Raw genomic sequence first — 22,882 nt, forward strand, 5'->3', positions numbered from 1 at the left:
CAAAATTCAAGGAACGCCGGATAATGCTATGGTAATGCTCGCGAGTGGGGTCATAAATTTGCATGATTTGGAAAGATTCGCAACCTGCCCTTGAGGGCAAACATACCCTCACGCGCGGCGGCCCCAGTCGATGGGCAGCCGGAACTCGGCGCCCCCCGAACCGAATCGGACGGGGTCTTCGAGCGCCGCGCCCCGAGCGAGACCCGCAGGGCGCGGCGCCGAACCGCACGTCGAAATCGACCGGAGACTCGCCCCGCGGCAGCCCCTCGATGGCATATCGCGCAGAAGCCAATCAGGCTCTTCTAAAAGGAGCCCACCGGGGGTCCGGTCGGCTTTAGTATCCCCCCAGTGCCCGCGCCCGCCCAAGGTACGTGCCGCCTAATGCGCGCGAGAGAGGGCAAGTTGTAGCAAATTTCGAGCCGGTTCGAGGTGTACCCCTCAATCGACGCCGACCTGCGGCGCGCCGCGCTCGGAGCAAAATTACTACGACGTCACGGCTGCGGCTACTTCTGCGAGTAAAGACACAACACGAACCCGCCAGAGATCGATCGGAGGTTTACAGTCCGCACCCCCTCCTCACTTGGCGCCGCGGACGTAGCGGAGCAGCACCGCGGCGGACGCGAAGATCGCGAGGGACCCGTAGAGGAAGAGCGCGAGGTAGCCGAGCGCGCCGTTCGCCGGCGGCGGCGGGTCGCCGATGCGGCCGAAGACGTAGAGGAGCGGCGCCCCCACCAGCGGCCCGAGGCAGACGCCGACGAAGGCGCCGACGCCCCAGACGCCCATGAACCGCGCCGACTCCGCCGCGTCCGGCAGCGTGTCGACGGCCAGCGCGAGGTCCACGGCCTGGTAGGACCCGTTGCCGAAGCCGCCCACGAGGCCCCAGGCGACGACGGCCGACGGCGCCGTCGACACGGCCAGGCCGACCATGGACAGCGACATGAGCACGCACGCGAAGACGACCACGGGCTTCCGGCCCGTCCGGTCCGAGAGCGCGCCCGCGGGCACGGCCGCGAGCACGCCGCTCACGTAGCCCGCGAGCGCGAGCACGCACGTGGACCGCGCCGGGTCCGCCGTGTTCACGTAGGGCTCGAGCCACGCGTCGACGGCGCCGTTCGAGCCGTCGTCGAGCCGGTCCCGGAGGTAGTAGACGAGGAACGCCTGCACGGAGCCGCCCGTGTAGTAGAGCGTGCGGCTCACGAAGACGTAGAAGAAGTCGCGCGTCTCCGGGTCCCGCGGCGACACGTAGTAGCAGGCGAGGACCGCGCTCCAGTCGAAGGGCGGCTTCGCGGGCGCCTCCGGGTCCTCGCCGCCCCGCAAGGGCCGCCGCTCGCCGCGGCCCTTGTCCGACGGCCGCGACCCCCGGGGCACGGCGACGACCAGCGTGATGGACGTGAACAGCACGACGACGACGACGTAGAGCGCGTAGAGCGAGTCGAGGTCGTCGACGAGGAAGTAGTAGAGGAAGCCGAAGCACGAGCCGAGCACCTGCAGGAACACGCCGAGCCCGTTGGCGACGCCCGTCTGCCGCGGCGGGACCAGGTCCGGCACGAGGGACGTCGCCGCCGTGTAGGCGACGTTCAGCGCGAGCATGGACGCGAGGAAGGAGCAGCCGTAGACGAGCGTCGCGCCGAAGCGGCGGCCCGCGTCGTCGTCGACGGACGCGTCGTCGTCGTCGTCGAAGGCGACGCCCGGCAGCTGGCCGCTCCGCGACACCCACTGCAGGCCCAGGCCGAGCACGAGGATCGACGCGCCCCCGGCGACGAAGGGCACGCGGCGCCCGAGCCGCGACTCGTGGCGGTCGCTGAGGTAGCCCGCGAGCGGGCACACGAGCTGGGAGAAGCCCGCCATGGCGAGGAAGCCCGCGAGCGCGAAGGACGAGTTCTCCGGCGCGAGGCGCGTCGACTCGAGCGCCAGCGTGATCATGCCGTAGGTGCTCAGCAGCAGGCCCGTAGCGAACATGAAGGACGTGAGCCCCAGGAGCCGCAGGAGGCTCACCTCCTCCTCGACGGCCATGCCCGGCGAGTCGCTGTAGGTCTTCGGCGGGGATTCGGTGGACATCAAGGGGGCGCGCTCAGGCGCTTGCATCGCGGCGCGCGAGCAACATCGTCCGTACGCGCGAGCGGTGCCGCCGGCGGCTCTTGAAAGGTGCTCTGCGACACCAAACTTCAGCGATTTGCGGCAGAAGCATGGCTCGGCCTGTGTGAGGCGCGAGGCTGGCAGCGGCCGCTGCTTGTGCGCAACAATGAAAAAACTCGTGCCACTCTCGCTCCTCTTGGCCAGCACCACATGCCTCGTCGTCCCACCGACCGCACCACCGAAGCTCCTCATCGTGAGCCAGGAGCGGTCGCGCTACGAGGCTCTCTTCGCGCTGGAGCTGCAGGTCTGCGTCGAAGCGACGCGCCTCGACACCATGCTCCACGAATGCGCCAACAACCAGCTCGACGCGCTGCGCGGCCTGAGCGCGTGCCGCCTCGCCGTCGCGCCGCTCGCCGAGGCCTCCGTCGACGACCCCGCGGGCCTCGTCGCCGCCGTCGGCGCGCTGGACCTGGAGGCGGCGACGCCGTGGACCGTCGAGCACGTGCCGCTCTGGAGCACGTTGACGGGCGGGCGGCGCGCGCACGAGGACTGGCGGTTTACCGGTCTCTCGCTGGGCCTCGCGCAACAAATAAGCGGCGCGCCGCCGGCGCTCGGCGGCGCGTCGAACGCCGGCCCGGGCGCCACGCGCTTCGTCGTGCTCGAGGGCGACGAGACGCTGCGCTTCGGGTCCGTCGCGCACGAGGCCGCGCGCGACGACGGCGCCTGGAACGCGCGGCCCTACACCTTCGCCGGCGCGCTCGACCCGGCCGTCGCGCGGGCGCTCGTCAACGTCGCCGCGGACTGCCGCGATCCGCCCGCGGCGTCGCTCTTCGACCCCTGCTGCGGGTCGGGCACGACGCTCCGCGCGGCCGCGGCGCGGGGCTTGCGGGCGGCCGGCGCCGACCGCGACGCCAAGGCCGTCGCCGGCGCTTCGAAGAACCTCGCGGCCTACGACGCGGACGTCTTCGAGCGCGACGGCAGCCTGCCGTTTCCGGCGCATGGCGCCGAGTGCTGCGTGCTGAACCCGCCCTGGGGCGAGAAGGTGCGCGACGACTTCGGCGCGAACGACCGGATCCTCGCGAATCTCGCGGCCGCGTCGGAGCCGGGGACGCCCGTCGCGCTGCTCGACCGGGAACCGCACTCCGACGCGGCGTTCGCCCGCCTGGGCTACGACGTGCTCCACGCCTGCGAGATCTTCCCGGGGAAGGCCAACCGGGGCAAGGCGTCCTTCGCCGGCGCCGCGCGCGTCTCGGTGCTCCGCGTAAGGTGACTTTTAAGGCGCGTCCGTGTTCGCCGTCGCGTAGGACTCGACGCCGCGGAGCCGGTCGACGGTGCGCTCGAGCCACCGGGACAGGGGCTCCCAGCTGCCGCGGCCCGGCTCGTAGCGGCCGACCTTGTCCGCCTCGCCCGGCGCGAGCCGCAGGTCGCCGCCCTCCCCGACGACGACGCCGTTGGCGACGTGCTGGAGGAGGTGCGACAGCGTCGCGGGCACGCGGAAGAGGTTGTAGCCCATGTTCTTCGTGTGGAGCATGCCCGCGGCCTCGTTGCCGAAGACCTCGTAGTTCATCTTCCAGCACCAGATCTCCGCGTCCGCATCCGTCTCAAACCCGAGGCAGAGCGCGTTGTCGACGACCGTCACGGACGCGACGGGGTCCCGCGGGAGGCCGCGGATGGGCCAGAGCGCGCGGCACTCGTCCGTCGAGGCCGGGCCCGAGAGCAGGCCACCGAGCGCCGCGACCGTCGCCTCGGAGGCGATCGCGCCCTCGCCGAGCGGCCGCTTCGCGACGACGGCGACGCGCGCGGGCGTGTCGACGGCGAGGCGCGCCGGCAGCGGCGGCGGCGGCGCGGCCATCTGCCGGCGCACCTCGGCGATGCGCCTCGCGGCCGCGCGCAGGAAGTCGGCCTTGGAGAGGTCGCCGGAGCGGACGCCGCGCCGGAGGTCGCCGACGAACGACTCGCAGGCGGGGTCGCCCATCAGGTGCGCGAACATCTTCTCGTCCTCGGGCGACAGCGCGGGCTCCGGCTGCGCGGCGGGCGCCGGCGGCGGCGCGGGTGGCGGCGGCGCCTTCGCCGGCTTCTTCTTGGGCTTCTTCGCCTTCTTCTCGTTCTTTCTCCTCTCTTCCTCGACGTTGGCCTTCTCCTGCCTGCGCAGCAGCTTCGTGACCGCCGCCTGCTTCGTCGCCGACTCGCCGGCGCAGAGCTCGGCCCAGGCGTCGTCGGCCATGTTTATGCTCTAGTCGCCGACGGCATCATCTGCGGCTGCAACCCCGCAGTGATCGTGCAGAGGTTTGCAGGACCCTCGACACGCCCGGCGCCGCAACCGACGCTGTTCGCACGATCGTGGCTTGTTGTAAAAACAAGAACACCGACATCATCATTACCGTCTCCGGATGTGGGCCCAGGGGTCCTTGCCCGAGCCGCCGCCGCCGCCGTCGTCGCCCCAGGAGTAGCCCGAGGCCGCGGCGTCCCAGGTCGCGTCGCGCGCGGCCCGCGCGGCGGCCCAGGGGTCGTCGTCGAGCGGCGGCGCGCCGAAGGCCGGCGGCGCGCCGGAGGCCGGCGCGCCGCCCCCCCCGCCGAAGAGCGCGCGGCGCCACTGGTCCGTGGACCAGCTGCTCTCGGGATTGACGGTCCAGGCCGGCGGCTCGTCCGGGTGGTAGTTCGTCGTGCTCGTCGCCCAGTCGATGGTCGGGTCGTCGGCCGTCGCGTCGACCTCCGGGTCGATGAGCTGGTCCTCGAACTGGACCGGGCACGTGCCGTCGTAGACGCAGGACAGCGAGTAGAACGCGCGGTCGTTGTAGTGCGTCTGATACTGGTGGAACCGCGTCGCCGATTTGAGCCGCGGCTTGAGGTTGAAGACGTCCGGCGCCTCGATGGGCTGCTGGAACGTCGTCGCCTTGGGGTCGCCGTTGCCCAAAATGGACCAGTCGAACTGGCCGTAGGACTGCATGAGCCCGTCCAGATCCATGTCCTCGAGCTCGCCCTCGAAGGCGTCGAGCGCGCCCGTCGTATCCAGCAAATCGGGCGTGAGCGTCGACACGGCGACGTACTTGGCGCGCCGCGTCTCGACGATGTAGAGCTCGCCGACGAGCTCGTCGGGCATCGTCGGGTGCATGGGGTTGTCCTCGATGTTCGAGCAGTTGCCCCGGTCGACCTGGTCCCGGTTCGGGATCTCCGGGTCGTTGAGCGCGTAGTCCTCGTCGTTCGCGCGGATGCCGCAGGAGCCGTCGACGTAGTTGCGGTTCCAGGGCTGCGCCTTGACCGCGGGCACGCTGTCCGGGAGCCAGTACGAGTTGTTCGCGGCGTGGGGGTCCTTGAACCGCGACGTGATGCCCACGGCCTCCTTCTCGATGTCGTCGTAGCCCTGGCCCAACACGATCTTGTAGAAGTCGGGGTCCGGGCAGAGCGCGAAGTTCGCGCCGCTCGACTGGCCGCGCGGCAGGCTGTAGTTGTTCGAGGTGTTGTAGCGGTTCACGCAGTAGACCTCCCAGGGCTTGTCCTCGAGGCGCCAGCGCTGGAGGTAGATGTCGTGGTAGTCGTCGTACTCGCGCTGGTAGATGCCCCGGTGGTAGCTCAGCCCAAAGTCCGTGCGGCCCTCGGGGTCCTTGACCATCTCCCAGATGGGTTGCATCTGGGGCGACGGCAGCAGATGCTCGACGTCGGCGAAGTAGGTGCGCCCGAGGAGCGCCGTCGAGTAGGGGTTCGACGCCAAATCCGGCGCGCCGCCGCCGATGGCCCAGACGGCCTGGTCGCGCGTCTCGTTGCCGTCCGGGTACAGGCTCCGCCGGAACGCGAAGGGCCCGCCCGCGTGCGCCGCCGACGCGACGCCCGCCAACGCCAGGCCCCGCGTCGCGTTGTCGACGCCCATCCACATGACGAAGCCCTGGCCCGTCGCCGCGTCCGGCGCGTCGGGCCGCGACCGCGGCCGCGGGTTCAGCGAGTCGGGCATGGTCCGCAGATCCGCGAGGAGCACGCGCGGCCGCGTCGCGTGGAGGCCCCGCGACCCGACGCAGCCGTAGCCCGCGGCCGTGCCGTGGATCGTCGCGTAGCCGTCGCAGCCCGGGAGCCAGTCGTCGCGGCTCCGGACCATGTCCGACAGGTTCGCGTAGTGCAGCGCGATCCCTTCCCTTTTCCACGTCACGAGATCGTCCGTCGAGCACGCGCCGACGCCGCCCGCGAGCCAGTCCGGCGCCGCGTCGCCGTCGTTGAGCGGGCCGTGCGGCGCGTCGTGCTCGCCGTACCAGAAGTGCGTCGGCGTCGGCCGGCCGCGCGGGAACTCGCCGCCGTACCAGTGCGCGTTGATCTCCCACTCGGCGAAGCCGTCGAGCCGCTGGGGCGCGTCGGCGTCGAACTCGCTCCGGGGGAAGTTGCCGTAGTTGCCCGGGAAGTTGCCCAGGTCGAACTCCGCGTCCGCGTGGTCCAGCGTCCACGCGCCGTCGTCGGACACGGGCGACCGCGCCGCGTCGACCACTAAACGGCTCGGCCCGCCGCCCGCGGCGACGCCCCCCGCGAGCGTCAGCAGCGCGCCCGCGTTCACCGCGCCCGCGCCGCCCCGCAGGTCGCCCGTGTCGAAGCGCTGGACGACGTCGGAGCGGTACTGGACGTGGCCCGTGCCGTCGTAGGCGACGAGGTCGCCGTTGTAGTGCTGGTAGAGCTCGCGGCGGCTCACGTGCGTGTCGTGGCGCCGCATCTCCGCCAGGGTCGTCCGGTCGCCCAGATCCTCGACGCCCCAGCCCAAAATCTCGGGCCGCGGCGTCTCGAACTCGACGCCCCGCCGCGTCGTCGCCGGGCAGCGGAAGGCCATCGTGTGGTCCGGCCCGACGTAGATCTCGTCGAAGCGCGCCTCGCCGCCGTCGCCGATCGCGTACGCGCCGACGCGCGTGACGCCCGTCGCGGCGAGCGGCGCGTCGTCCGCGCGGAGCACGTCGTCGACCCACACGTCGTAGACGCCCGCGTCCCAGTCGAGGGACACGTCGACCTTGTACCAGCGCCGCAGCCGCGCCTTGTGCAGCAGCGTCGACTCCGGCGCGCCCGCGCCCAGGCCGCCGAGCAGCCCCGCGCCGCCGTCCTCGTGCTCGCCCGGCGAGACCCGGAACCCGGAGCCGTGCGTCAGCCGGTCCGTGAGCAGCACGCCGACGGCCACCGTGGCGTTCGCGCCCTGCGGGTTCGACGCGGACGGGAGCGGCGACGCGAAGTCCGGGAAGCCGACCTTGGCCGGGTCCGCGTCGTCCTCGTCGGCCGGGCGCGACGCGTTGTGCGCGTTCGCGTCGTAGAGGACGAGCATGGCGCCCCAGGAGCCGGCGTCGCGCTTCGCCGGGCCCCGCAGGCTGTAGGGGTCGCGGCGCACGAAGAACGAGAGCCGCGGCGGCCGGTTCCGCGCGGCGAGCTCGTACTCGGGCCCGTCGTAGGGCACGGGCATCTCCCGCACCGTCGCCGCCGCCGTGTCCGCGAGGGACCGGCCGCGCACGCGCAGCGCGCCCTTGGTCCCGAAGGCGCCGCCGACGGGGTCGTCGTCGTCGTCGATCAACGCGTCGTAGCGCAGCTCGAAGCGCGACTCGACGTACGTCGTCCCGTCGCGGCCGTCCCGGGCCCGGTTCCGCGGCCTGCCGCCGCAGCCCGCGCGCACGGACTGCGTCGCCGCGTCCCACTCGCGGCAGGCGCCGCCGGCGACGTCGAGCCGCGGCTCGAGGCCGCCCCAGGCCTCGCGCGTCGACAGCGACCGGCCGTAGACCGCCACCCGCCCTCCGCCGCCGCCGCCGCCGCCGGCCTGGGCCGGCCCGCCCGCGCCGCCCCGCGCGCTCACGTCGCCCTCGAGCGTCAGCACGCCGCCGGCGCTCAGCAGCACGCTGCCGCCGCTGCCGCCGCCGCCGCCGCTCAAATGCGCGGACCGGCCGTCCGCGCCGTCGACGGACACGCGGCAGTTCGCCCCGAGGTGCAGGTCGTTGACGGCGACGATCTCGATGGCGCCGCCGCCGGCGCCGCCGCGGCCGACGAGCGACGCGCGCTGGGCGTCGCGCGCCTCCGACCGGTAGACGTCCTCGTGCGCTTTGAACCGCGCGCCGTAGTCGCTCCAGTTCGCGTCCGCGCCGTCGGGCCCGGCCCAGTCCGTGGGCTCGAGCCGCTCGTAGACGAAGGGGTGGCTCACGCCGAGCGCGCCGCCGCTGCCGCCGAGGAGCTGGCCGCCCGGGCCGCCGAAGTCGCGCGACCCGTACGTCTCGCCGACGCCGCCGACGGTGCCGCCGTCGCCCGAGAGGAAGAGCGCCGTGCCGTTGCCCACGGTCAAGTTCGCGCCGTCGAGCGCGTCGGGCCCGGCGCCGCGCCAGGCCGCGTAGTCCGCCGCGCTCAGGTGGCGCGGCGCCATCGTCGCGGGCGCGCGGTACGCGACGACGCGCCGCTTCCCGCCGGCGACGCCGATCTTCGCCCGCTCCGACACGTCCGGTAACAACGCCGCGGCGTCGCGGCCGACGGCGCCGGCGCCGTCCGTGCCGTGGATCGCCTGGCCCGGCACGGGGCTCCCGCCGAGGCCGCCGTGCGCCGCGCCCGCGCCGCCGAACGCCAGGGAGAACGACGACTCGCAGGCCGGCGCCGTGCCGTTGAGGGACCGCAGGTGGTCCCGGTGGCTCTCGCCGAGGCTCTGGGACGCCTGCACGGACGCGTTGATGCCGCTGAGGCCCGCGCCGTCCGCCGCGAGCTCCGGGCACGGGTCGGCCGGGTCCGCGAGCGCGTCGCCGTCCGTCGGCCCCCGCGGGCTCGCGTTGTCGTCCAGCGTCGCCAGCGTCAGGGACCAGGTCAGCCCGCCGGCGGCGTAGGGCCCGCCGTCGCACAAGCCGTCGTCGCACTCGCCGCCGCGCTCCGCGTCGGACCGCGACACCGCGGCCGCGACGACGGTCGGCAGGTCCTCGACGAGGGCCGCGGCGACGTCCGTGGACGTGGCGTCGTGGGCGAGGCCCCGCGTCGTCGCGCCGCGCCAGGACAGCGTGAAGTTGCCGCCGAGCGAGTTGCCCCGGCGGACGCGCGACACGCGCGCGCGCGCGCCCAAACCCGTGAGGTGGGACTCGACGCCGAGGAGCGGCATGGCGCCGGACGTCGACGTGAAGGTCACGACCCAGGCGTCGTCCTCGTCGCCCCGCGGGCCGCCGAGCGCGTGGGTCACGGTCACGCGGCCGACGCCCGGGAGATGCGCGTAGACGTCGACCTCGTTGCCCGCGCGGGCCTTGGAGTCGCCGCGGCCGCGGCGCGTGCCCCGGTTCAGGTCCTCCTCCAGCGCCCGGCGGAGCGCGTCGGCGGTGACGCCCGGGTGGAGGCTCCTAGTCGTCCGCCCCGCGTACGTCAGTCGGAAGTGGCCGCCGAGCGTCTCGCCGTCGTCGGAGCTGATGGCCACGCGCTGCACCTCGTCGACGTCCTTGGCGCGCGTCGTCACGGTCCGGAGGTGGACGCGCACGGACGGCGCGCCGGGGCCGTTGACGTTGTTCGACGCCGTCGTCCCGCTCAAAATCGCCGGGTCGCCGAGCGGCACGTCGCGCGGGTCATCATCTAAAACGTCGCCCGGGTCCCGGCCGACGCTGTAGCCGCCGGGGAAGCCGCCGAGCGTGCCCGGCGACGCGACGAAGGACGTGTTGATGCGCGCCGACGACCGCGAGAGGAGCGCGAGGGGCCGCTGGCCCACGAGCGTCACGTTGACCTCGGGCCCGAGCTCGATGGAGTCGAAGGCGAAGACGGCGACCTCCTCGCCGCCGGGCATGGTTGCCACGGTGCCGACGACCTCCAACGCGCCCGTCATGACCATGGACGACGTGTTGAAGAGCAGCGAGCACGACGTCACGTTCTCGCACTGCGACGCCGCGAGGTCCTCGAGCACGACCTTTTCGGCCTCGAGCTTCGCGCGGACGTCGCGCGCACGGTGATCCATGAGGCGCCGCACGTCCGCCCGCGCCCGCGCCCCGTCGGCGTCCAGCAACGCCGTCTCGTCCCAGGACTCGATCCACCGCAGGTCGTCCTCGACGTTCTCGACGAGCATGGCCTGCAGCACGACGTCCTTGTGCTGCTGCCGCTCGTTGAGCACGAGCCCGCCGTTCCAGAAGGGCCCGCAGGGCTGGCGCTCGTGGCACCAGCCCCAGGCGTCCACCGTGCGGATCTGGGGCCCGAGGCGGTCGAAGCGCATCGGTGCGAAATGCGCGCCGCGCGGCGCGCCGACGCCCTCGCCGCCGGGCACGGACCCGTTGAGCCCGCTCCAGGACGACCCCCGCGGCGCCCAGCCGTGGGACCCGGACCGCCAGTTCTCGAAGCCCGCGAACAGGTCCGCGGGTACGTGCGCGCCGCCCGCGTAGACCTGCGACGTGTGGTAGTAGGCCGCGGCCGCGACGTCGTAGTGCTCGTAGCCCCGGGCGCAGCGCTGCGTCGCCTTGCAGCGCTCGTAGCCCGGGCTCAGCGCGTGGGCCGCGTAGCCGTGGAAGGGCAGCGACTCGTTGCCGCGCGCCGCGTAGGGGATGTGCTCCGACGACGTCGTCCGCGGCGCGCCGTCGACGCCCGACACGCCCCAGGCCGGGTCCACGCGCACGGTGACGTTGCCGCCGAAGAGGCTCGACGACGCGTCCTGGACCTGGTCCACGAGGTCCGCGACGGCCGCGGCGACGACGTTGCCCTCGGAAGCCGTGTCCGTGGTCGGGAAGATCCGGAAGTGCGCGAGGACGCTGTCCGGCGACGCCGGTCGGATAAATAAGACCTCGACGCGGTCCCGGTGGACGCCCAACGCCCGCGAGATGTCCTCCTCGAAGTAGCGCTCGAATTCGCAGTACGCGGATTCCGGCGCCGCCTCCTCCTCGCACCACCGCGTCGCGCCCTGGTTCAGCGTCTTGTGGCCCCAGGCGCGGTGGCCGTCGGACGTGGCGTGCATGTCCGTGCGCCCCTCGCCGGCCTGGTGGATGAGGTCCTGGCCCACGACCTCCATGCTGTACATCAATCGGAGGGACATGTCCCAGTCGAGCGCGACGGCGCCCCAGTGGCGGTCGAGCGCGCCCGTGACGTTGCCCGTGAGGAGCTTCGAGCCGGCGTGCTGCGTCTGGTCCGTGAAGTCGCGCACGGCGGCGGCGACGCTCACGTCCGTCGAGCTGATCTCCTCGAGCATGCGGAAGCGCACGATCGTCGTCGTCCAGCCCCACGCAAAGTGGACGTCGCCTTCCGTGACGTTGAGGACATAGAGGCGGTCCGTGTCGACGCCGAGCGCGAAGGACACGTCCAGCAGGAACTGCGTCGCGAAGGACTCGAGCGCGATCGTCGAGCCCATGGAGATGCCGCCCAGGAGCCGCTGCCCCGGCCCGCCGAGGCTCGAGAAGTCGATGCGCACGGCGAGGTCTGCGTAGGTCGGATCCGTCGTCAGCGACGCGCCGCCCCGGTGCATGACCCAGTTGTCCTGGAAGTGCTCGCCGGCGACGACCGCGAGGGCCGCGAGGCAGCGGCCCAACAACATACCTCGCATCATGGCGGGCGCTTTGCCAGTAGGTCGAAGTTCGCGGCATCGTTGATGGTGAATCGAGGGAGTTATTCAGGACCGAGGTATGACAGAATAAAAGCGCGCGCTGAGCAAGAGGACTCCCCGTGAATCGCGCGGCGATGCCGCGCCTCGACGACGACGAAGCCAAGGGCGAGTGCAAGGACGACGGCGCCGAGGCCAAGGGCGAGGCGAAGGAGGGCGACGAGCTCAACAACGTCGTCCACGAGTTCCTCGAGTACTCGACGTCCGAGCGCATCACCGCCGTCAAGCAGGCCTTCTTCGAGGAGCACTGCGCGGGCTTCGAGGACGCCGAGGAGCTCGAGCGGAGCGGCCGCGGCCACCCGCTCGAGTGGACCGCCGTCCACAAGCGCTACCTCGAGGTCTTCGACGCGGAGCTGTCGCGGTTCTGCGGCGAGCGCGGCGTCAGCGAGGCGGCGCTGTCGTCGGCGCTCGAGGCCATCACGGACCGCAAGGAGCACCTCCAGCACGTGCTGCCCGTCATCCTGCTGACGACGGAGTACGAGTTCTTCGTCCGCAACATGTACGACACCGCGCGCGCCGGCGTCCGACGAACCGTGGCGCGTTCGACCGTCGTGCTCCGTAGGCGCGGGCCCTGAAGATGGTCCGCGACGTCGAGCGGGGGTCCGACGACGGCGGCTTCGCGGGCATGTACACCTGGCAGCCGCCGCCGAGGAGGAAGCACGAGGCCTGGATGAAGGCGCGCGGCGTGCCCTGGGGCTTCCGCAAGGTCGCGCGCGGCGTCGCGCGGTCGCGACGTTTTGGGTGGTTCCACGAACGAAGCATTCTAGGTCGTGCTGGGGGCCGCGCGGAAGACGGAGGTCGTCATCGCGCACACGCCGCACCGGCGGTACTCGAGCGCGTTCGCCGTGCCCATGTTCGGGCGGGCGGAGTTCGGGTTCACCCTCGACGGCGAGCGGACGCCCTACACCTTCGGCAAGGACCCGACGCCCCAGTTCTACTACACGGCGACGCAGGACGGCGACGACGCCGTGCGCATCAAGATCGAGGACGAGAAGCACCGCAAGGACAACGGCGACTTCTACAAGGTCGACACCATCGAGCGCGACGGGCCGAACCTGCGCCACGTCCAAGCCTGGTGCAAGCGCGGCGGCGAGGAGGTCGTGCGCCTGGAAGCGGACCTCATCCGGAAGACGGGCAAGTAAGGTTTAGACCGTCGGAATCCCGCGCGGCTTCGACGACGGCGCGAGGCGAACCTGGCTCCGGCCGCCGCCCGGGCCCGCGGGCTTCAGGAGGCGCCGCTCGTGGGCCGCGTTGTCGTCCGCGAAGCGCGCGAACATGTCCGCGTGGGCCTCGTCGGGCGCCGCGGACGAGCCCTTGCGGACGAAGAGCGTCGACCCGCTCCGGCCCGGCAGGTCCGTCGGCAGCGACATGTCGCAGTCGCCGAGCACCTCCGTCGCGACGGCCGCGAGCTCGGGCCAGAGCCGGTGCGTCGTCTCCGTGAACAGGAAGAGCGCGCCCGGCTTCGCGCGCGCGAACGCGTCGCGGAAGAAGACCCAGTCGCGCGCGCGGAGCGCGTTCTTGTTCTCCGCGACGACGTAGGACGCGACGAAGAGGTCCGCGTCCGCGCGGAACGCCGCGTTCGCGCCGTCGTCGAGCGACACCGTGATGTCCGCCGTCGCGAAGGACACGGCGTGCCGCGAGCCCTCGAAGGCCTCCGCGAGGCGTTCCACCGACGCGCCCCAGCCCTTTTCGTAGTCGAGCACGGTGCAGTCGATCGCCGCCGAGGGGCGCCGGTGGCGCTCGGGCACGACGAGGTCCGCCTCGAAGGTGTCGCCCGCGACGTAGTCCGCGAGCGTCGCCACCGCCGCGAAGTCGTAGCCCGGGCCGCCGCCGAGGCTCACGACGGCGCAGGTCGCGCGCAGCGCCAGCAGCTTCGTCACCGCGGCGCGCAGCCAGCCGTCCTCGCCGCAGAAGAGCGCGGAGGCGACCTTCGTCGTGCGCGACACGAAGTGGATGCGCTCGTAGCCCCGCCGCGCGCGCTCGTCGGCGAAGCTCGGCATGGACCCGTTCGTCGCCGCGTCGCCGAGCGCCCGTTCCAGGGACGCCGTCGCCAGGAGGTCCTCGGCGGCCTGCGGCGACGTCGCCGACGCCGCGAGCGCTTCCAGGCGCGCCTTCGACCGGCGCAGCCACTTCGTCCGGCGCCGCATGGACACCTTCGGCGGCCAGGGAGACTCGTCGTACAGGGCCGCGGCCTCGTCGAAGCGGCCCGCGCGGGCCAGCGCGGTCACGGCCGCGTCGTGCGCGTCCTCGTCGAAGGCGTGGGCCCGGAAGATGGCGACGGCGTCGTCGGGCCGGCCCGCGCGGCCCGCGCAGCGCACGGCGACGGCGACGGAGAACGCGTCGGGCTCGAAGCGGCCCAGGATCTCCGTGGCCTCGGCCCAGCGCGGCGCGCCGCCGAGGCCGTCGCCGCAGCCCGCGCGGTCGCAGGCGATGAGCGTGGCGCCGTACGCGCGCTCCGAGATGAGCTCCCGCGGCGTCGTCCGCTCGAGCTGGTCGAGCAGCGCGACGGCGCGGCGCCACTCGCCGCGCTTGCCGCTGCGCACGATGGCGCGCGTGAACTGCGCGCTGCGCGGATGGCTCGCGACCTGCTTCGGCGTGTGCGACGGCCCGTTGGCGCCGTTGGAGCCGCGGATGGACGTGGCGTGCAACGTCGACGTGCGCGCGCACGCGCCGCGCGTCGGCTGCAGGCCGTGGAGCGAGCGCATCGCATGCATTAGAATGAGAGCGAGGCAGCGCATTGGTGCAAGCTCAGGAGGCCATGCGTCACCTGACACACCCAAACCTCTCGGACGATTAGCCTCAATACGGCCTTCGCGCCGCGCCACAGGCCGTATGAGGCCGCCTGTGACCCCCGCGCCGCTTCCGTTTGCGTCTACTAGTCCCTGCGCGGTCGCGTGCCACTTTTGAGCGCTGGAAACGGCGTGCGCGCGACGACGCACACGGCCTCGGAAACCGCCTGCGGGAGCGGTCGAGCAGCGGGCGGCGCTGGACGCGTCCGGAGGTCGCCGCGGGTCCGTAAACCGTCGCGGCGGTCCGTCCATGTTGCGCATAGATGCGGCGCGCGCTCAACTGCGTCGGCCGAGGCCGTGGTCGTGGTGCGGCGCTGGGCCGAAGACGGGTGCCGACGACACGTTCGAGGCGCGGACCGCGGCTAGATCTGCGCGAGTTCCCGTCGGCGAAGTGGCTCGTGCAGCTCGTCTATCACTATGGGTGAGCCGTGGCCCAACAGATCACGTCAAATACGCCACATCGCCGTTCATGACCCCAGAACCCGTTTCGGCGGCGGTTTCGGGCGCCGCTCTGCGGCGGCCGGCGCGCGGGGGCCGCGGTCCGTGCCCCCGGACTTGATCGATTTTGCGGCCAAACATCTCCACGAAGCGATCGGGAATGACTCCTCGCGGGCGCGGACGACCTGCAACGCTCGGCGGACGCGAACGTCGTGCTCGGCGCACACGCGCGCAACCGCTCGACGGCGGCTACGCGGCGCCCATGGGGGCGGCGGTGCGAGGATATGGGCTCCGAGCTCATCCTATCGATGGGCGAGGGCCGTGGAGCACTCATCAGCGCTGGACCCGACGTGCTTCTTTGCGGCGTCGAAGTCGTACGTCGACGGAGACGGTCCTAAACCGACACGTTCGCGCGCGGCGCGCGGTCGCCGTCCGCGTCTGTACCCGCGGACTTTTTCGTTATCAACGCTCCAAGTACATGGCTTTGCGACGCCGCGGGCTTTCCGGCGGTGGCCCGGTCACCTGCGACGCAGGCGTGGCGTAAATATTTTTTTCAAAACACCGTCTGGCACTCTACGGTGTCTTCGCGACCCGAAACCCGAGCCCGCACCGCGTCTCTTCGTCCCTAGAGGCGCCAGAGTACCGGCGTCGAAGCTCGACCGAGAGGCGCCCACTAGAAGCTCGGATTAAGAGGTAGGTGCTCCGCCCGAGATGAGGCTGTACGCGCTCGAGCACCAGATTCGCGAACGGGTCAAAAATGTCGTTGTCGCTAGAAATTTCTAGCCGGAGGCCACGTAGATCTCATACGACGACGATGGTGTGCTCGGGCTCGTCGCCGTGGACGTTGGTGACGAGAATCGCAGCGGCAGAGATCATTCGGTAGGGCTGCAGTGTATGGGGTCCGCGATCCACGACTTCAACACGTTTTCCGAGGTCACACGACGCTTCCGGACCGAGTATATGACCCACCGGAGGGATGTGACCAGCGCCTCGCACGTGTGGCGCTCCGGATGCCCGCGGTCAACGCGTCGGGAATGTCGTCGGCGCCGAGCTTCGGCCGCGCGCGCAGTCACGTTTTGGGCCCGCACGCATCGAACCAAGCACGCGGAATCTCTTACAGCATCACTAAGGACCCGCGCACGCCCCAAACGAGCCAGAAGCAGCGTTTCCGACGAGTCCGCACTCGGGCCTCTGAGAGCGTGGGCCGCCGGCCGCTGTCACGCGACCGTTTGGAGCCGCGAAGTCGCCATCACGAACGGTTGGAACGGCTCCGCGCCCTCGTGGGGTACATGCGCCGCGGCCGGGGCCGTTTTTCCTTCGGCTACCGCGGCCTACGCGCCGCTTTGAGGCCCATCGAGGGCTAATCGGGTGATCACCAGCCAAAGGTTTGGGTGTGCCTGAGGACTTCGCGCTGCTACACAACATGTTGCGGTTACCTTTACATTTCATAAGTTGAGTCGATGTTGAAATTAATTGCGTGCGGGGGTGTTTGGGCAGCAAAATCGTGTCGACCGCTGTCCCCCAGGCGCCGTGGGTTTGGCGCGGCACGCGTGGGGTGCCCCCGCTACAACCCACGCCGAAATCGGGCTGAATCGAGCGACGCGGTGGTGCGGGAGGCACGGTGATCAGGCACCTCATCATCATCTATCTGCTTCGAAACAGGTGCACATGTTTGCTGCAGCGCATCAATTGAGCCACGCATGGTCATGGATCGATAGTGAGTGTGTGCTCTACGGCTGGTCGCCGCGCCGCGGTCGCGCGTCGCGCTCCTCGCGACTTTGAGCACTGCAGTCGGAAACTCGCGCCACCGTCTCGAACCGATGCGGGGCGCGCCGCGCGCGTTGCACAGACGTTCTGTGGGCTGGTATCGATCTCGGCGGCTGTGTCGACTGTCCTGGAACGCGTCCTGCAGCGACGACGGGTAGCGGGGCCCAGACATCGCTGCGAGCCATGCGTTTCCGCCCAGCGCCAAAGCGTGACGTTTTACGCTCGAGCGGTTGATCGCGGCACCCGCACCCGCCGGCGTCGCGCCGCTGCGCCAGAGACCCGCCCTGCGTCCCCCGCGAGCGGCCCGAAGAGCTGTGTACGCGTGTAGAGGTCGCGCGCGCTCAGGACGCGGTGCCGCAGGCCGAGCCACGCGATCCGCAGCCGAAACCTTCGAAACGGGCGACGAACAAGCCTTCGCGCGTCGCGCCGATGACGCCACGACCGCGCCGCAAGTCCCTCGTGACAGCGGGACCCTCGCGCTGCAAGCGCGCGACTCGCAGAAGTCGAGCCGCGGCGCGCAAGGCTGTGACGATCGACCTCGCCACAGCCGTCCTCGGGCTCGGACACAAAATTCGACTCAACTTATGAAATGTAAAGGTAACGAGCACTTTGCGACGAGCCGGTTCCGACGCTCTCCTGAAAACTTTTACACCGCGAGCGCCGTCCCGAACCCCTCCTCCCGCGCCGCGTCCTCGAACATGGGGAACGCGTCGGGCAGGGCCGCCCACTTGGGCGCCTCGAGGCGCTCCGCGGCCGGGTGGACCTTCACGGAGCTCAAGGAGCCGATCTCGACGCCCGCGCCGCGGGACGCGTCCCGGCCGACGCGCACGGCGCCCGACCACGAGTTGCGGTGCGCCTGGAGCTGGGCGTCCAGCAGCCGGCCCGCGTAGGCGTAGAGCTCGCGGTCCAGGTCCGTGTTGCGGCGGAACGCCGCGGCGATGTGGCCGTCGACCTTGGCCAGGATCGCCAGCTCCGGCTGGGAGTAGGCCGTGTAGTTGAAGCGCGCCAGCGCCGACACGTCGCCGTAGCCGAACTTGGCTTTCAGGAGCGGCGCGAGCTCCGCGAGCCGATCCAGGGGCGCGACGACCGAGAAGCGGTCGAGGCGCCGCTTCGCCGCGTCGAGGTCGTCGCGCGTCGGCCGGTGGAAGTCCAGCACGGCCTGGGCGCAGTTCGGCCGGTGCCGCGCGCGCTGCTCCGCGTAGTCGCCGTCGGGCACGTCGACGTAGCGTTCGTCGCCGCCGCGGAACTCGAAGCCCACGCGGTAGTGGGGCAGCGTCCGCGTCGCCCCCGTGCGGATCGTCGCCTCCGCCGCGCCCGCCTTGGCGAAGACCTTGGCGATGGTCGCCGCGCAGCCGATGTAGTGGCCGAGCTGCCGGTTGACGTACTGCTTCACGCGCGCGGGGTCGCCCTCGGTGCCGCCGGCGACGGCGTGGAGCGGGTCGCGCACGACGCCGACGAAGGCGAAGCGCGTGAAGGCGAGCGCCGCGGGCAGGCGCGTGTGGATCTCGAGGAAGCCCACGCGGAAGTGCGACGCGTAGTACGCCGCGGCCTCGGGCAGCCCGTGCCAGCTCCTCGCCCGCTCCGGGTGCCGCGGAACGCAGTGCTGCGCGTCCTCGTCCCTCCGGCGGTCCACGCGGCCGAAGGCGTCCGTCGGGATGCGCGCGCCGCTGTCGACGGCGACGTCGCAGAGGACGCGGCCGTCGAGCTGCGGCTCCGCCGGCACGAAGTAGACCGTGCCGTTGCCGTCGCGCACGTAGCGCTCGACGAGCTGCTTCTCGAAGCGCCAGGGGTCGAGGTCGCGCACGTCGATGGCCCGAGCGAAGAACCAGCAGCACGCGACGACGGGCAGCCGCGCCATCGCGTTTGGATGTATGTGCAACCTAGTACAACGAGGGAAGCATGGGCTCGTTTCCCCGCTCACGTCACCGTGGCTCGAGCTCGAGGTGTGATCTCGTAGATCGCGCTGTCTGTTTAGTAAAAGACCGGCGGAGAGCCGCTGCCACGAGGCCGAATCTCGCACCGTCGTGCGCCGCGTCCTCTGCGCCGCCCAGAAAAACCCTCCAATCCTCACAAAGAGCTGCGACAGAAGAGATGCTACGCAAGCTCGTCTGCTTCCTGCTCGCGTCGTCCGTCGCGGCGCTGCTGCCGCCGTCGCACGCGACGCCGCGGCGCCGGTCCGTCGTCGTCGGCGTCGAAACCGAAATGGGCGCCGCGTGGGCCATGGGCGCCTCGTCCGTCGGCGGCCCCGACTGGCTCTCCGGCTCCGAAGTCATCACGACGGCCGAGGCCCCTGGCGCCGGTGGCCCCACCGCGGTTGATCGCGCCCGCGAGTTCGCCAAGGCCTCGGCCGGTGGCTCGACGAGCTTGGGGTCGTCATGGGCCATGGGCGCCTACTCCGACTTCTCTCACTCCGCCCCCGCCACGGCCGTCGCCGCCAAGGTCGTGGCTGATGACTCGATCCCCGATGGCCCCACCGCGGTTGATCGCGCCCGCGAGTTCGCCAAGGCCTCGGCCGGTGGCTCGACGAGCTTGGGGTCGTCATGGGCCATGGGCGCCTACTCCGACTTCTCTCACTCCGCGCCCGCCACGGCCGTCCCCGCCAAGGCCGTGGCCGATGGCTCGATGAGCCAGTCGTCCACCGCGGTTGAACGCGCCCGCGAGGCCTCGAAGAGCCAATTGGGCTCGTCATGGGCCATGGGCGCCTACTCCGACTTCTCTCACTCTGCACATGTCAACAAGTGAGCGGCGACGAAGTCGGCGACCTGCGCGCCGAGACCGAACGTTCTGTCAGCGTCGGCGAACACGTCGCCGGCGTCGGGCTGTATATACGCCGGGAAAGGGACCCCGCCTAAGACCGCCGCCAGGCAATAACATGGCCCGCCGGCGGGATATGCCAAACGCCGCTTCAACTTGGACTTCATCCGATGAGTCAAACCTTGCACTTCAACAGGGGCCTCAACTCAGCCGCTTGCCCTTCAAAGGGGCCTCGACACCGCCGCTCACGCCTCGCGGGGGACCTCTGACGCGCCGCCCACGCCTTAGGGGGCGCAACCCGCCCCAAGCCACGTGCCAGAAGCCCTCAGGCCGCGGGCTCCAGAAGCGGCCACTACTACTACCTAGGTAGTGGAAGCCCTCCAGAAGCCCTCCAAAACCCTTCCGCGGACCCGAAAGACCCCAAGCCCCCTACGGTTTTGCAATTTTAAGGTCCCCCACTGCTTCGCCCTAGTAAATTGCTCTTCAAGCTCCCTCAAGATAGCAAAATGAAGTGTTCAGGGCAAACTGCAACACCGCCGCTTCGGAATGACACAGCCCACTCGAGAACCCGTGTTAGAGTGTGGCATCCTGAAAGTCGCAAAATTAGGGGCTGCCCTCACCCGCTGCGATGGGCCTCGTCTTCTCGACGCCCCGCGTCGAAGCCGGCGGCGGCCCGGAGCCCGTCATCGACGACGACGACGACCTGCCGCTGGCCACGGCCGTGCTCGGCGCCATGCCGCGGGGCGTCGAGTTCGACTGCCGCGTCGCCGTCTTCGACAACACGGTCACGCTCCGGGGCTTCTTCTCGAAGTCGGACGAGGCCGGCACGGTCACCTGCGCCAAGGGCGCGCTCCACTACGCCTGCGCCTCGGAGCGCGGCCGCCTCGCGTTGCGCGACGGCCGCGCGGCCTTCCGCCTCGAGGCCGGCGGCGGGCTGCCGCAGCGGCCGACGGTCGCGGTGCTGGTGACGCCGCGGCTCCACGTCGCGGGGAAGCGCGAGTGGCATTTTTTCGAGGTCGCGGCCTGCGTCGCCGCCGTGAACCGGCGCGGGCGGGGCGACGTCACGAAGCGGCGGTCCGCGGGGCTTTCCGTGGAGCGACGGACGGGCCGCGTCGTCGTGACCATCTTCAAGGACAAGGGCACGCGCGCGTCGATCCGCGAGCTGCGCCTCCCCCCGGGCCTCCAGGTCTTCGTGGACACCTCGCCTGACCCGGCGCGGCGCCCCTCGGCGCCGCCGCGGGTCTCGGGCGACGGGCCCCTGAGCGCGCTCAAGCCGAAGCCGGCGGCGACGCCGGAGCCCGCGGCGGCGGCGCTCGAGCGGGAGCTCGCGGCGGAGCGCGCGCGCGGCGCGACGGCGCGGCGCGACTTCGAGGCGCGCGAGACCGCGTCCGAGTACGAGAAGCTCGTCGAGATGGTCGTCTCGGACGGCCTGGTCTTTGCGGACGGGGTGCACCTGGTCACGCTCTTCGAGGCGGGCCACGGCCTCGGCGACGCCGAGCGGGACGCGGCCCTGGCGGCGCTGGGCTGGACGCCCGCGGAGTGGGCCCGCGCGCGCGACTCCGCGCGGAATTCGAGCGTTCCGACGTCGACGCGCGGTTCTTCGGCCTCGTTTTGACTGTCGAGCGAACACGACTCGTCCCAAAATCGGCGACTCGGAGAGTGTCGGTCGGGGCCGCCCGAACCGCCGGTCTCCGCGCAGGCCAAACTACGGGCGGGTCCTGCGGCACGTCCTCGCGGACGGCGTCGTGGACGAGTGGGTGATCGGCGTCGTCGAGGCCTACGAGGCGCAGCACGGCGTGACTGCCAAGGAGCGGACCCGGACCCTCGCGGGCCTCGGGTGGACCGTCGACAAATTCCTCGAGAACGCGCCGCGGGCCTCGACGTCCGCGGCGCCCGACGCGGAGCGGCAGACGCTCCTCCTGCAGTGTTCGCGCAGCGTGCGCATGCGCATCGCGCGGAGCCACGCGGTGCGCGTGGACATGCGGGCCGTCGACCTCGCGACGGGAGGCTTCGACGAGTCGAGGCGCGTCGGCTCCGGCGGCTTCGGGGCGGTCTACGCGGGCGCGGCGCCCGCGCCGCGAGCGCGCGCCGGCGCCGCCGAGCCGCGCTGCCCATCAGGTACGCTGGAACAGTTCGGCGACGTGGCGATCAAGCGGCACCTGCGCGGCGCGGGGCAGGGCGAGGCGGAGTTCGTCAAGGAGCTCGACGTGCTCGCGCAGCTGCGAGATCCGCGCCTCGTGCATCTCCTCGCGTACGCGGCCGACGAGCACGAGCGGGTCCTTGTCAGCGTCGAGCGACACAGGTGCTTTCTCACGCAAGTTTCGCCCGGATACCGTTCCACCGTCGCCCTCGCTAGGTGCTCGTCCTCGAGCTCATGCGCGGCGGGTCCCTGCAGGACCGGCTCGCCTGCACGGGCTTCGACGGCCGCGACGTCGCGCCGCTCCCGTGGAACCACCGCCTCCGCATCGCCCTCGACACGTCGGCGGCCCTCTACTACCTGCACGCCCAGCCGCGCGCCAACGACGTCGCCTTCATCCACGGCGACGTGAAATCGGCGAACGTCCTGCTCGACGACGCCGGCCACGCCAAGCTCGCGGACTTTGGCCTCGCGCGCAAGGTCGCCACTCCGCGGGGCGCGGACAGGACCCTGACGCTCGCAGGCTCCCACGGCTACATGGACCCGCACTACGTCGCGACGGGCGAGATCAGCACCGCGTCGGACGCGCGCGCCCGCGCCCGGAGCCGCGCGCGAGTCCGCGACGACGACGCCCCGCCCTCAGGTCTACGCCTTCGGCGTCGTGCTCATGGAGCTCGTCACGGGGCTCGACGCCCGCGGCCTCGTCGACCGCGTCATGGCCGCGGAGCGCGAGACCGACATCTTCGACGCGAAGCTCGAGCCGTCGCCGGAGGCGCTCGAGCGGGCCGTCGACGTCCTCGAGATCGCCCACCGCTGCGTCCAGTCGGTGCCCGGCGACCGCCCGGCCATGGACGCCGTCTGCGACCTCCTCTCCGAGGCCGAGCTCGCCGGAGACGCGGTGATCGTCGACGCGGAGCCCGTCGCCGACGGGGCCGACGTCGTCGGCGCGCAGATGGTCGAGGTCCTCAGCGTCGACGGCGCGGCGACGCCGCTGGGTCGCTCGGCCGCGCCGTCCGCGCCGTCCGCGCCCCCCACGCCGCGCGCCGACGAGCCGCCCCCTCCGTCCGCGCGGCCGCGGCCGTCCGCGCCGCCGGCGCCGCCGGGCCTCGGCGAGCCGCGCGCCGCCGGCGACGCGCCGCCGGCGCCCGGCGCGGACGCGCGGCCCCTGCGCATCCTCGCGGGCACCTTCAACATGGGAGGCAGCTCCATGCTCCCCGGAGAGCTTGTCCCCTGGCTCCGGCACGGCATGATCGTGTCCGAGGGCCGCGTCGTCTTTGCCGACCTCGTCGTCGTCGCGCTACAGGAGGTCAAGCTTGGCAACGCCAACGTCGAGCAGAAGCTCATCGGCCACCTCGAGCAGCACGAGCTCGTGAACGACGCCTCGATGTCCTT

At 71.6% G+C, this 22,882-nt stretch overlaps 3 protein-coding genes across 3 annotated transcripts; 1 reads left to right on the forward strand and 2 right to left on the reverse strand.

Moving 5' to 3' along the window:
- Positions 1-576: 576 nt before the first annotated feature.
- Positions 577-14,310, reverse strand: AURANDRAFT_65919 (hypothetical protein; the record flags this gene model as incomplete). The annotated part of the gene is made up of 5 exons (XM_009041081.1): positions 577-2,026; positions 3,384-4,220; positions 4,458-11,541; positions 12,639-12,660; positions 12,799-14,310. The coding sequence occupies 5 exons, from the start codon at positions 14,308-14,310 to the stop codon at positions 577-579; spliced, it is 10,905 nt and encodes a 3,634-aa protein (XP_009039329.1).
- Positions 14,311-17,245: 2,935 nt separating this feature from the next.
- AURANDRAFT_65920 (hypothetical protein) lies at positions 17,246-18,457 on the reverse strand (the record flags this gene model as incomplete). Its single annotated transcript, XM_009041080.1, has 1 exon — positions 17,246-18,457. One exon carries the CDS (start codon positions 18,455-18,457, stop codon positions 17,246-17,248), a length of 1,212 nt encoding a protein of 403 aa, XP_009039328.1.
- Positions 18,458-21,497: 3,040 nt separating this feature from the next.
- On the forward strand, positions 21,498-22,373 carry AURANDRAFT_4760 (hypothetical protein; the record flags this gene model as incomplete). The annotated part of the gene is made up of 3 exons (XM_009040967.1): positions 21,498-21,629; positions 21,710-22,042; positions 22,107-22,373. Coding segments are annotated over 3 exons (732 nt in total), but the record flags the coding sequence as incomplete, so codon positions are not given.
- Positions 22,374-22,882: the final 509 nt, after the last annotated feature.

The sequence above is a fragment of the Aureococcus anophagefferens genome, assembly GCF_000186865.1.
Source record: "Aureococcus anophagefferens unplaced genomic scaffold AURANscaffold_18, whole genome shotgun sequence".
Lineage (NCBI taxonomy): Eukaryota > Pelagophyceae > Pelagomonadales > Pelagomonadaceae > Aureococcus > Aureococcus anophagefferens.